The sequence below is a fragment of the Arabidopsis lyrata genome (genome assembly GCF_000004255.2).
Source record: "Arabidopsis lyrata subsp. lyrata unplaced genomic scaffold ARALYscaffold_3, whole genome shotgun sequence".
In the NCBI taxonomy this organism is placed as follows: domain Eukaryota; kingdom Viridiplantae; phylum Streptophyta; class Magnoliopsida; order Brassicales; family Brassicaceae; genus Arabidopsis; species Arabidopsis lyrata.
Genome location: NW_003302553.1, coordinates 20002020 through 20015790, shown reverse-complemented (window position 1 = coordinate 20015790; position 13771 = coordinate 20002020). Strand labels below are relative to the sequence as shown.

Genomic DNA, 13771 nt, shown 5'->3' with positions numbered 1-13771 from the left:
AAAAAGAGTCCAAGAAGCCTCTACTTCGGCAATGTGCCCGGACTTCGTCGAACAAAAGCACCGTTAAATGAGGAAGAAAATTCAGCAATGCTTAACGATTCACTAGATACCATAAATGAAAGGCGTGATCAAGCTCTAATTCGGATCCAGAATTACCAACAGGCAGCAGCCCGGTATTACAATTCTAAAGTTAAAAGTAGGCCGTTCTTCGTGGGAGATTACGTATTAAGACGCGTCTTTGACAATAAAAAAGAAGAAGGTGCTGGAAAACTTGGTATTAATTGGGAGGGACCTTACATTATTACCGAGGAAGTTCGAAACGGCGTTTATAGGTTAAAAGACCTAGAAGACAATCCAGTCAAGCGACCTTGGAATGTGATCAACTTAAAGAAGTTTTATGTTTAGAAGCTACATGCATTGTTTATGTACATGAACTACGATTTGGCTTGATCCCGAAATGGGTACGTAGGCAGCTCGAAAACGAGTTCAGCTATTAATAAAATTTTTGTTTTATTTCTTTATTAAAGGAAGAAGGTTCGGCTATGCGAACATACAAGAGATTAGAAATAAAGCGTTTATTCAAAAAAAAAAAGGGGCGAAGTGTCCCTCATCGTACACTTTGAACTACGAAATCCTCGTTGACGAGCAGAACACTTCAATCCCTTGACCAGCAAGATCGAGGATTGATATCATGCAGTCCGGAATTCGAGCAAAGTCAGAGATTCCAAGCTCAATCCACTCTCCGGGGTGAGATTCAAGGATGTGAAGATTTCTTGACACCGTAGTAAGCCTGCGTTGCATCCGGTTAATCCTCTTCCGGAGCCTCCTCTTTTCCGACGTAAGCTTCCGGTGTTGAAGTTCAAGTGCCTCTATAAACGCCGTCGCTGTTCCTTGGTCTCTGATTGGGAGATCCCTGATCAAAGCACATGGGGCTCGGATCTGAGATCTCGAGAGGCCGCGAAGTGGGGAAGGCTGCCTGTTGGGCTCACTTGGAACATCTTCATTCATCATTCCAATTCTGGAGAAGTCGGGCATAGATTCTGAACAGCGTAGATTGAACTCCATGCCTGCTAAAATAAAAAAGTGGTGAGGAGTAAAGGGGAGTTGAACCTATAATTTATAGGAACCCCATATCCCTAGCAAGCAGCGGATTCTATCCAAGGAATGGAATGATTCGCGGAGAGATTTATGCCCTCGAACGGATCCTGCATTAAAAGACGCATCTCGAAGAATATTTGGAAAAGAAGGAAAGTAGCAAATATTTCCATAAATAAAAGGGGCCGAAGCCCATTACGAGTTTTTTTTTAAAAAAAAAGCAGTAAAGAAATTGGAGAACATTTATGGGAGAGGCTCAGGAACAGGCTCCTTCATCGCCGGTTTAGTCCTCGAAGTGGACGCCTTGTTTTTGGCATCCACTTCGGAACGATCCCGAAGGCGTTTCCGGCAGTCGCTGGCCTCCTCCTCCAAGTCCTCTTCCTCTTCACTATCGCAGACAGGGGCGTTCACGGGACCCGGGACTCCTCTAGCCCGGAGATACATCCGAAGCATCTTCGGGATCTCAGCAACAGAATCAAAGTTCCGCCACTCCCATTGAAAGGGATCGCTCTCCAGGGCCCGTATCTTCCTTTCCACCCGGGCGATGCGAGCCTCGAGCGTCTGCCTTTTGAGGCCCAGCCGTTGCCTCTCTTCACACAAGCGACGGTGCTTGTCGGCAACCTAGCATAAAGATGAATGAATAAGATGAAACAAAGAGTTTTTAATCAAAAAACTTCAAATATTTACCTTGTCAATGAAGTCGCAAGCCTCTTTTTTCTCCTTTGAAGGAAAGTGAAAGACGGCATGAGGGAAGAGAACGCCGGCCGGCTCAAAGCCGTCGCCGGACAAGAAGAGTGGGCTGCCGGGATCAACGGGGGCTACTGTTTCGCTTTCCATTCTTAAAATATTTCTCAAGTGAGACTCTAGAGTCATGTTTAATAAAGCCTAGAGGTAGGTAAGCCTTTATTTATAATGATTTAGGGTTTGTCTTGGAACCATAAATTCATTAATGGTAGCGTTTCCGAGTGGGTTAAACCATTTTTGGAAAATCGAGAAAAGGCAATTATTGCATTAAAAGACGAGCCGTTTTCTTTAAGAAGGGAAAGAGCAACCGTCGCATTAACTGCAAAAGTTTCTAAGGCCCAAGCCTAACAAGTTTACCGAGTTGACTAAACCCGAAGTGGGGAACTCGCGTTAAGCCGAGCTCAGCTCTCGCATTCTAAAGAGAAAGGTCTGATCAACCTAAAAATCTCGAAAGCATTGCCACAAGGCCACAAAAGGTTAAAAACGGACTTTGCAAACCCGCATATAATTTTAACCAAACCCCCTTGGGTCACAACCTAGAAAGGTTTAAAAGCCTCCTCAGGCAAATATCTTGTTCAAAAAGCCTCCTTAGGCAAAAATAAATTCGAGATTAAGTCTTAAAATAAAAAGGGACAATCCCCAATTTAAAGTGGACACAGCCACTATGGAGCGATCTCCACCTCGGGCTCCTGCTCAGCAACCAGAGTTTCATTCACCTCCTTGACTGGTGCTTGATCAGATGAAACTCCCTGACCACCCTCCGCGGAAATAATAATTCCAGTCAATCAAAGGTACAAAGTAAGAAAAGGTAAGCCTTAGGAGCCAAGCGTTACCTGCCCAGTCTAAACCCGATTCACTTATTGGAGGTGATTCAGTAAAGAATGCCTCGAAGTCAAGCGGGTTGAAGGCCGAAGTGGGAAGAGCTGCCAAGCGACTCCGTTTTTCAGAAAGGTTAGTCGACAGCTCGGTCCTTTCTTGCTCTTCGGAGAAATCTGCTTCATGGATTTGATCCAGCAGAATCAGGTTACTTTCGTGCTCCTTGATGTCTGACTCCAAGTCCGACCTAGCCTTCTCAGTCTGTATGAATCGGATGGCCCCTTGGATCAACTCCATCCCGCGTCCCTTGACCTCTTTTCTGGCTTTTGATGCCGACCTCGCCAACTCGGAATCACGCAATTTGGCGATCGCCTTGTACTTCGCGTTGAGCTCGATGAGTTGGTTGTTCAGGGAATCAGCGTTTGATTCGGACTCTTGAAGCCTACCTTGAATACCAGAAAACTCTTCCTGGAGCTTGAAGTTCTGGTCGTACTGACCCTGCAGCTCCCCCTTTACCTGCGCAAGCTCGGATGTTAAATTGTCGACTTTGTCCTCCAGCTCGTGCTTGGAGCCGGCAGAAGAACTGACTTCGGCCTCAAGAGCAGAGAGTTTCTTTTTCCACATGTCAATCTCCTTCTCCCGTCCAAGGACCAGCCCTTCGTAATGTTCGATCATGTCGTTAAATTCGCTATGAGCCTGGCGTTATACATGAACCCGGGATGACGAGTCAGTTCGCAGAATGGCAATACAACAAAAAAAAAAATAATATATATATATAAAAGAAAACGGAACTAACCCGAGATGAGTGATGCGCGTGAAGCAAATAACGTTCACGAATCTCAGGGCGCCATTTGTCGAAGTCTGGCAAGATCGAGCCCGACCGGGTCTTGAAGCATCGGAAGACGATGCCCTCTTTCTCCATAGCTGTGAAGAAGGAAGAGTTGTAAAAAATTGGAATTTTAATAAAGACAAAAAGTTTAAAGTACGTGTAAATCACCAAACCTGAAAGCGATTTGACTTGAGGGACAAGAGCAGGCTTCAGCCTCGAGGGAGCATCTCGAGATTCAGAATCCCCCTTTTTCGGAGACGCGCTCCGGGCAGTCATTCCACTATCCGGCTGGGAAGAGGAGGACATGTCAACTGGTCGTGGAGGACCCATTGGTTCAGAAGGAGGGGATGACCGAGGTGAGCGGTCAGTCCGGGCCCTTGACTTTTCCCTCTGCGGGGAAGGATCACTGCGAGAGGACTTGTCTCTCTTCCGGCGAACCAAGTTCTTAATTGGCTCGTTACTAAAATCATCTCGGGGAGGACGAGGTGAATCACGGCGAGGAGATTGATAACTCCGAGGAGAACGTGAGTCGCGGCGATCGCGACGGGGAGTTAGTCTGAAGGAAGCAACAGATCGGGCTCCCTCGGTACTGCCATCATCGACCAGCAAGGTCCTACTATAGTCCTTCTTGTCTATAGAAGTCGCGAGAAACTTTTTCTTCTCCTCGCAAGCCTCAGCCATCGGCTTGGAAAGCAACTTACGCTTGGCCGCAAGGGCCCGAGATGACATTCCTTGAGTTGAGGGAGGGGGAGGAATTTGGTGAAGATGACCAGGCGGACTCATCCTGAGTCTGTGGTTAGCTTCCAGGAATCGTTCAAGAGTGAAGGAATTCCAAAGGGTTTCCCCTTCAAGAATTATTTTGAAGAATTCGATGAACTCTTCAGATGGGAGGTTGGAAGCGATGAAAGCTGCGAAATGAAACAACGGTGTTAGTCAATAAAGATAAAGAAACAACCGGGAAAGATACGGGCAACCTAATCACTACCGGGTTTCGCAGACCACTTCGAAGGGAGAAAATCAGCGAGATTTCCAATCGAAGCGGGGGTTTTCTTAATTAGAAACCAAGGATGATGCCAATTTTCATCCTTGTTCGGAAGATGTGAAATGATGTTCCTGTTGGCATTAGGATATGCTGAGAAATATCCCGTTTTCTTCGATGAACTTCTCACGCTCAGAAGCTCATTTAGTTCAGCAACTCCGATAACATAACCGGCCTCCGCCGCGATTGTTATAATTCCAAGAATAGTACGGAGAAGATTGGGGGTTAATTGAGGAAGAGCGATTTCAAGGGCCGCTAGGTATAAAATTAGGGCTTCGGGAAGAGGAAAGGTCAGCCCGCAACCTTTGAAATAAATCTCATACACACAGAAGTAACCATCGCGATGGTTCTCTGGAGATTCTGTGGGGGAAGCTATTTGTGCTTCCGCCATAATTTCCGGCGGAATCCGGCAAAGCTCTCTCAATCGCTCGAGGGATTGAAGAGTACAAATGGATCTATAGTGCGGACCGGCAATATCACCAGGGCGGGTGCACTCGTCGTTACTAGAACGCCTCTCGTCGAAAGACGGAGACTCGGGTCTATCGGAATCAGAATTCATTGGGAAGAAAGAAAAATTCAAGATCCGGCGAAGAGGGGTTTTGGTGAAGGAACGAAGAGAGAGGTTTTGATTAAAGTACAAAAGTAAAAGAAGAGAGTAATGGTGAAAAGAAGTTACCTCATGCTAATGATGAAACCGCCTTGGAAGTCGTGTGGGAAGTGGGAAGGTTTTTCCCGTTTTAATAGTAATTAATCAATATACGGTCATAATGATGACATATGTCACTCGGTTAAAAATGGTTAGTGCCGAAATTAAAGGAGTGATGGGATTTTCGGCGGGAAATCAGAAAGATTCTCGAGCGCAATCTTTGGCCACTTGAGCATTTAAAGTCCTCCGAATTGGAATAGCACTTCGAAGAACTTGGGGGGCTAATTGTTGGTGTCGGATTCCGCACCAGAAGTACGAGGCCAACCAAAGATTGCCACGTAGTCAAGCGGGTGGCCCATAAAGGATGAAGCCCATTGGGCCCATGAACCGAGGGGACGGTCGAAGTGGTTGTCACCACTTCGAGAGTCCGAAGTGACTGCACTGAGATGTGAGTTCGGTGTAGAAGACGCGAGTAGGTCGGTTCAAGGACACTTGGGCCAAAAGAGGCGAGGCCCATGAAAATCAGAGTCAACTCAAATTCAAACGTTGAGCATTAAAGTCGAAGAATCAAAACGGACACATTTAAGAAGAAATAATTGTACTTAATTACTCATTTTAAATGTCGCTTATCTATGTATAAATATAGAGGCCAATGGCCATGTAAAGGGGATCTTCCTCTCAAGAGAGAAATACTATAGCAATTTTCATATCAATTTACAAGTTCTTACGTATTCATTTTTGTCCCTCAAGAATAATCTTTCCCACTTAACAAAATACTTGAGTGTGTGAATCCGACATCCACACCATCCAAAGCCAGTAACCTTCCATCAAAGCGAAAAGGTTTCTTAGAAGAAGTCAAATTTACCCCAAGCTTAGTAACAACTGGTCGATGATCCGAGTTGTAAAAATCCAGAAACTCAGCTTCTGCCTTTGGAAACGTTGCAGCCCATTCGGAATTAATGAAAACCCTATCCAAGCAACATCTAACTGTATGTGAATGTCTCTCACCCACCCATGAAAATTTCTCTCCCTTATGACGCAAATCGATTAAATCACAAGTTGATAACATGTTGCGGAAATCCCTAAAAGTCCAGGCATCACGAAAGGGCCCTCCCACTTTTTCTTCATTTGAGACAATTTCGTTAAAGTCTCCTACGAGAAGCCAAGCACCATCTCTGTTATTAGCAATGTCTTGTAATTGGTTCCAGAGCAAGTACCGTAGATTTTGGACAGGATGTCCATAAACACAAGACAAATAGAAGCTATAGTTATAATAATTAATATGTACATCAATTAGGCGATCATCTTGCGACAAACAAGAGACTGCCACATTATTTTTCCATAATAAAGCTAAGCCACCACTCCGCCCTTGAGGAGGTTGGGTAATGACATTAGCAAATCCTAGAAAAGAAACCAAATCGGCAACAACATCATCCTGATTCAGAGTTTCAACTAAAAATAAAATAGTAGGTTTATAAATACGACAAATACAAGATAAACAAGCTTGGGTCAGCGACCCTTTAAGTCCGCGGCAATTCCAGGAGATGATCGTCATGGGACAACTTCTGGGGGTACCGGGCCCCCCGCGCCTCTGTCTATTTCATTCGTTATCGAACATGAGCCTTGAGTGTTGGATAATTCCAGAACTTGGGGAACAAGTTTCTTTAGAAAGTGGAAGTTTCTAGAGAACTAGAAAAAAGGAAAACAAGGTTTACAAAATATGGAAATTGGTTTTGTAATCCTAATAGGTTTAGGATGTTGCTTATGCCTATATAAGGAGTTCTATGTAGAGAGTTGTTCTACAAGACTTCAATAGAGAGATTTAGTTTTTGTGAGAGTTTTCTAAATCTAATAAAGAAGTGCAGTTCTTTAAGCTTTTGATTTCTACATAACTAACTTGAATTGGTATCAAAGCTTGTGTTGAAGCTTTGAAGGATCAAGACCTGTGATCAACCATGGCGGATGTGCAGAATCCTCCACCACGAACGAAGGACCTTGGAGCTCCGTCGATAAAATGTCCAATGTTAACACCGACGAACTACACGGTCTGGGCGATGAGGATGAAGGTAATGCTTCGTGTAAGTGAAGTATGGGATACAATTGATCCAGGAAACGGGGATCAAAAGAAAAACAATGTGGCGACGGCACTAATATTCCAATCTATCCCCGAGGCACTTATCTTACAAATAGGAGAGCAAGATCTAGCTAAAAGCATATGGAATTCGATAAAATCCCGTCACCAGGGAGCGGACCGAGTGAAGGAAGCGAGACTCCAAACCCTAAAAGCTGAACTAGATCGGTTGACGATGGGAGATTCAGAGACAGTGGGTGAATTTGCAGGGAAGATGTCAGGACTAGCAGCTCAATCGGCTTCCCTAGGGGAGATCCTTGATGAAACAAAACTTGTGAAGAAGTTTTTGTCAGCACTTCCAGAGAAATTCATTCACATCGTAGCGTCTCTCGAACAAGTACTCGATTTAAAGACTACTGGCTTTGAAGACATAGTAGGAAGAATCAAAGCCTATGAAGATCGAGTAAAGAAGAACACCCAAAGAGAAGATCAGGGAAAACTTATGTTTTCCAACTCCAATAATACCCGTGGTGGCTATGGAAACTCGCATGGAGGAGCCAGAGGTAGAGGAGGATCCAACCGTGCAGGGTATGGAAGAGGAAATCAGGGCAACACTAGCTCCGGAAGAGGCACAGGACGAGGGAGGTCCAACGGCCAAAACAAAGGAGGAGAAAACGCAGAGCAACAACACCAACAGAGAGATCGATCCAAAATAATCTGTTGGAGATGTGACAAGCCTGGTCACTTTGTAGCTAAATGCCCTGAGAGACCTGTAGAACAACAAGAAACGAATCTGAATGAAACACAAGAAGCTGACGCGCTTTACATACACGAGGTGGTGTTCCTAAATGAAGAAAAGGTATTCCCGAAGGTATATGATACCAATAACAAGAGTATTTGGTATCTTGACAATGGAGCAAGTAATCACATGACAGGGAACAAGGAATTCTTCTCAAGCCTAGATGAAAACATAAAAGGAAAAGTGAAGTTTGGTGATGGGTCGTATGTTGATATTGTGGGAAAAGGTACTATAGTGTTTGTAAGCAAGAATGGTGATAAGAGGGCACTCAAAGACATCTACTATATACCTGAGCTTAAGCACAATATCATAAGCCTGGGACAAGCGACAGAACACGGGTGCGAAGTCAACATGAAAGGTGAAGCTCTCACGTTGAGTGATGCACAAGGAAGGTTACTAGTACAGGTCATACGATCGCCAAACCGTCTCTACAAGACACCAATGGAAATAAGCTTTCCAAAGTGTCTACAAATACAAAGCGATGATGAAGCAATGACTTGGCATTCACGACTTGGTCATATAAGTGTTGGTGTCCTGAATAACATGGTGAAAAAGGAGATGGTCATTGGGTTGCCACAGATTCAATTAGAGGAAAGCATCTGCAACGCATGCTTAGTTGGGAAACAAACAAGAAAACCTTTCCCAATCAAAGCGTCATACCGGGCAACTCAAGCCTTGGAGTTGATTCACGGAGACTTATGCGGACCTATCTCACCGCCAACACTAGCAAACAATCGGTACGTTTTCGTATTAATTGATGATTTCTCAAGATACATGTGGACAATGTTGTTAAAGGAGAAGAGTGAGACGTTCGATCGGTTCAAAAGATTTAAAGATTTCGTGGAGAAGCAATTGGGGAAATCGATTAAAACTTTTTGCACCGATAGAGGAGGAGAGTTTACCTCGAATGAATTCAACTCGTTTTGTGAAGAAAACGGAGTTAATCGTCACTTAACTGCACCATACACGCCTCAACAGAATGGTGTAGTAGAAAGGAGAAATCGCACTCTGATGGAGATGACAAGAAGTTTGCTTAAGGCAATGAAAATTCCGAATGATATGTGGGGAGAAGCCGTACGTCACTCCACATATCTCATCAACCGAGTCCCTACAAAAGCTTTGAAAGATCAAACACCATATGAGTGCCTCATGTCCAAGAAACCGAATATTGAACATTTAAGAGTCTTTGGATGTGTCGCATATATAAAGATCACCGGACCTTATCTAAAGAAGCTAGACAATAGGTCGCGATATGTGATCAATCTTGGAACTGAACAAGGCTCCAAAGCCTATCGTCTCTACGACCCAACCACGAGGAAGGTGTTTGTAAGCAGAGATGCAATATTTGAAGAGAAGAAAGCTTGGGACTGGTCATCATTGTCACAACAAGAGAGCGGAGAACCTGGAATGTTTAAGCTCACACTTAATGGAGTTATTGAAGATGGCAATATTAATAACGATAATCAAGTGAACAATGATGATTATCAAGAAGATCCGCAACCTGAAAATCAAGACGAAGAAGCAGAGGCTGAGAACGATAATGACGAACATCAAGAAGAAGCCCAAAACCAGCAATACGTAACAAGGTACGGGCGTGCAATCAACAGACCAAGATATCTTGATGATTACATTCTTCTTGCTGACATAGAAAGTGAGAAGCTGCTGTTCACCATTGATGGCGAGCCAGAAAGCTATTGGGAAGCTAAGGATCTTCGAGAATGGATTGAAGCTATGATGGCTGAAATAGATTCAATCGTGAAAAACATGACTTGGGAGCTTGTTGACAAACCAATTAGGGTAAAACCAATAGGTTTAAAATGGATCTTTAAGATCAAAAGAAAAGCAGATGGTTCGGTGAACAAGTACAAAGCGAGGCTAGTAGCAAAAGGCTATGTACAACAACAAGGCATTCATTTTGAAGAAGCGTTTGCCCCTGTTGCTCGGATCGAAACCATCCGCTCTCTCATAGCACTTGCAGCAGCAAAAGGTTGGGAGATACATCACTTAGACGTCAAGACGGCCTTCTTAAACGGAGACCTTAATGAAACCGTCTATGTAAGCCAACCTGAGGGCTTTGAAAAGAAAGGAGAAGAAAACAGAGTCTACCGACTTCACAAAGCACTATACGGACTACGCCAAGCTCCTAGGGCATGGAATGTGAAGCTTAATCGTGTGTTTAAAGAGATGGGCCTCAAGAGATGTGTGAAAGAGTTGTCCGTGTATCTCAAAGGGGAGAAGGGAGACTACTTGATAGTGGCAATATACGTAGATGACTTGTTCGTGACAAGAACATCATTAAAAGTCATCAATCAATTCAAGAAAGATATGTCAAGAGAATTTGAGATGTCTGATCTAGGCAAATTGACATACTATCTTGGAATTGAAGTCTTACAAGGAGCTGATGGGATTCGCATAAAGCAAGAGGGTTATGCAAAAGGAATTCTCTTGGATACAAAGATGGACACATGTAATTCCACACAAGTTCCAATGAATGCAAACAAAAAGCTCTCAAAGGCAGAAAGTGAGCCAGAGATTGATGCCACGGCATACAGGAGAAACATTGGATGCTTGAGGTACCTGCTTCACACGAAACCAGACTTGGCATATGCTGTTGGAGTTCTAAGTCGATACATGCAAAGTCCGAGAGAGAGTCACGGCCAAGCTCTTAAACAGGTACTAAGATATGTAAAGGGAACTACCAATTTGGGTTTGTTTTTCAGGAGAGATGAATCAAGCAAGGTGATTGGATACAGTGATAGTAGTCATAACATTGATATCGATGATGGAAGAAGCACGTCGGGTCACATCTTCTACTTCGGTTCATCACCAATCACGTGGACATCGCAGAAACAGCCCAACGTCGCGTTATCGTCTTGCGAAGCTGAGTTCATGGCAGCTACGGAAGCCGCAAAGCAAGCTATATGGCTTAAGGAGTTAATGGAAGAAATACTTAGCAAAAACGAGAAGGTCACACTGAGGATTGACAATAAGTCAGCCATTGCTCTCACCAAGAACCCGGTCTTTCATGGAAGGAGCAAACACATTCTCAAGAAATATCACTTCATTAGAGAGTGTGTGGAGAATGATCAAATAGAGGTGGAGCATGTTCCTGGTACACTACAGAAAGCGGACATACTTACGAAGCCACTAGCCCGAATCAAATTCAAGGAAATGAGGAACTTGATCGGAGTACAAGCAATCGAAGACCCTGCAAGTCGTGTTGGAATTACGGGGGTGAATGTTGGATAATTCCAGAACTTGGGGAACAAGTTTCTTTAGAAAGTGGAAGTTTCTAGAGAACTAGAAAAAAGGAAAACAAGGTTTACAAAATATGGAAATTGGTTTTGTAATCTTAATAGGTTTAGGATGTTGCTTATGTCTATATAAGGAGTTCTATGTAGAGAGTTGTTCTACAAGACTTCAATAGAGAGATTTAGTTTTTGTGAGAGTTTTCTAAATCTAATAAAGAAGTGCAGTTCTTTAAGCTTTTGATTTCTACATAACTAACTTGATTGAGATTCAACACGTTCACGCTTGCGGATGTGGCACAGGACCGCCTTATCCTCAGCAGCTTCACATTGTTGTAAGAGATTCTCAAAGGTAACCCTCTTTCTCTTGTTCTGACCAGGGCTCTCTAAGCTATCCGCCATCTCTACCAAAAGTCGAGGAGATTCCTTTTTCTGGATGGTATTACGCACAAACCTGGCATGAAGATATCTGATTCTTTCTGCAGTAAGTTCCACATCCTCAAAAGCACTTGGAAGTGAAGAAGCAGATGTTCTTTCCGGTGTAAGATTGTGATTCTGGTTAAGTTGCAGGCCTGGGATAGGACCAAAAGGATCGATGGTTTGGAGAGTGTTAGCATCAGATGTTCCTTCATTCACATTGTCATTCCTATCGCCATTTGCTCCGTCATCCAAATCATCATCATTACCTTCCTCAGGCGGTTCACCATTATTGTCAAAGGACAGTTCACATTCTTTGGCATCATGTTTGAGCGACCCACACTTAGTACAGAAATTTCTGAGCCTTTCAAAACGATACTTAATCACAGAGTTCTCCCCCACAATGAATTGAAATTTTCTTTGAAACCTAAGAGGCATGTCTACATTCCAATCAATTTGAACACGCACAAACTCCACCCTATTGGCGTTATCATTGAAGTCAACCTCTGTAACATGTCCCAACCTATTTCCAACATACGCTGCCATGGCGCTAGTGAGATACAACAGAGGAATACCTTTGATTTGGACCCAAAACGGAATGATTTTCATGTCTTCCTCTGTGATATTTGGATACCAGCGGTGAACAGTCACCATCCATTCATTGAACGACCAAGGACCACGTCGGAGTACCAGATTCATCGAATCTTCATCACGGAAGACGAATTGAACCCTTCCATTACCCAGGATCCAACCAACACAAGAATTAGCGAAACCCCACACCTTTGGCAACTGATTGATCATAGCCCGTAAATTCTGTTTCCGAGGATTAACCGGCGTGACGACCAAAGAGAATTGATTCACAGCGGCAGCCCTGGCCGTGAATTCTGGCGGTAAAGTTACCGGATAGTCATCAATTCCCAAATCCAAGTCTTGAATCGATTTGCGTATGAAATCACTCATGATACTCGATTTGCTTTGGTGGTAGAACAGAAATCTGAAAGTGAAAGAGAGAGAGATTGAATGAGACCGACATCTTTATAGGATGTTTTCCACGGCGGTTTCCAAGAGCAGTTACCCGACAAATTTGGGATAACTGAAAAACTGTCAGAGAGAGAAGATGACAGAACGAAACCGCCGTTAAAGTCATTAGAATCAATATTGAAATCGGTCGGAAAGAATCTCCGGGGAGAAGGAAGAAGATGACGATGGGGAGTTCTCCAATCACCCAAAAAATCGCCTCTGTTGAGAGGAAACTGCATTTTGCTTCATGATCATTTTATTAAATCCTATAAAGATAAACCATTAGTATAAAATCTAGCACTAGAATTTAAATTGATGAGTGAAATTAAAAAAAAATAAGATAGAAGTTATCCTTGGATCTTTGATGATTTTAATTAGATTGAAGTTCATATGGTTTTTATAAGATAAATAAATTTAGTTTGCTATTTGTAAAATAATATGAATTTTAACTATTATGTGAGAGTTTATATCAACAAACAAACAAATTATCTGTGAGTTTATATCAACAATTTATTTTGTAAAAGTAATAGATAACATATGTTTATTGATGTTTACATACATAAATAATAGTAAAGTAAAAAACAATACTAAAATATGAGCAAATGCAAGATATCAAATCTTTTTTTTTTGACATCTTTGGATTGACAAGACCCGATCCATAGCCAATCCCTACTACGCGAGATAACGCGACTTACTGGAGTCGAACTCCGATGGGGAAGGCGGAGTCAAATGGACTTAACCACTTGACTAAAGGTACATCCCCTGCAAGATATCAAATCTAAAGAGCCTTTAAAAAAAACTAGATGAATACTCACGCTATGCGTGGGTTTGTTTTGAAATTTTTTAAGAAAAATTATGTTGATTGTTCTTGTTGCTAATTTATGTTTATTTTTTAATTTGTCATTGTGTAATTAATAAAATTAAATTCATATTATGTAGTTACAATTTTTATGATTAGATTCATTTTTGACTTAAAATATTAATTTATACATTTTAATGTATAAATCTGACTATTTATATATTTAAGATAATAATATTTTTTCACAA

General features: G+C 42.7%; 1 protein-coding gene across 1 annotated transcript; it reads right to left on the bottom strand.

The window, feature by feature from the left end:
- Positions 1-11442: 11442 nt before the first annotated feature.
- LOC110230474 (uncharacterized protein At4g02000-like) lies at positions 11443-12983 on the bottom strand. The gene is made up of 2 exons (XM_021033619.1): positions 12780-12983; positions 11443-12698 (listed from the first exon to the last, which is right to left on the bottom strand). Exon 2 carries the CDS (start codon positions 12662-12664, stop codon positions 11543-11545), a length of 1122 nt encoding a protein of 373 aa, XP_020889278.1. The 5' UTR covers positions 12665-12698; positions 12780-12983; the 3' UTR covers positions 11443-11542.
- Positions 12984-13771: the final 788 nt, after the last annotated feature.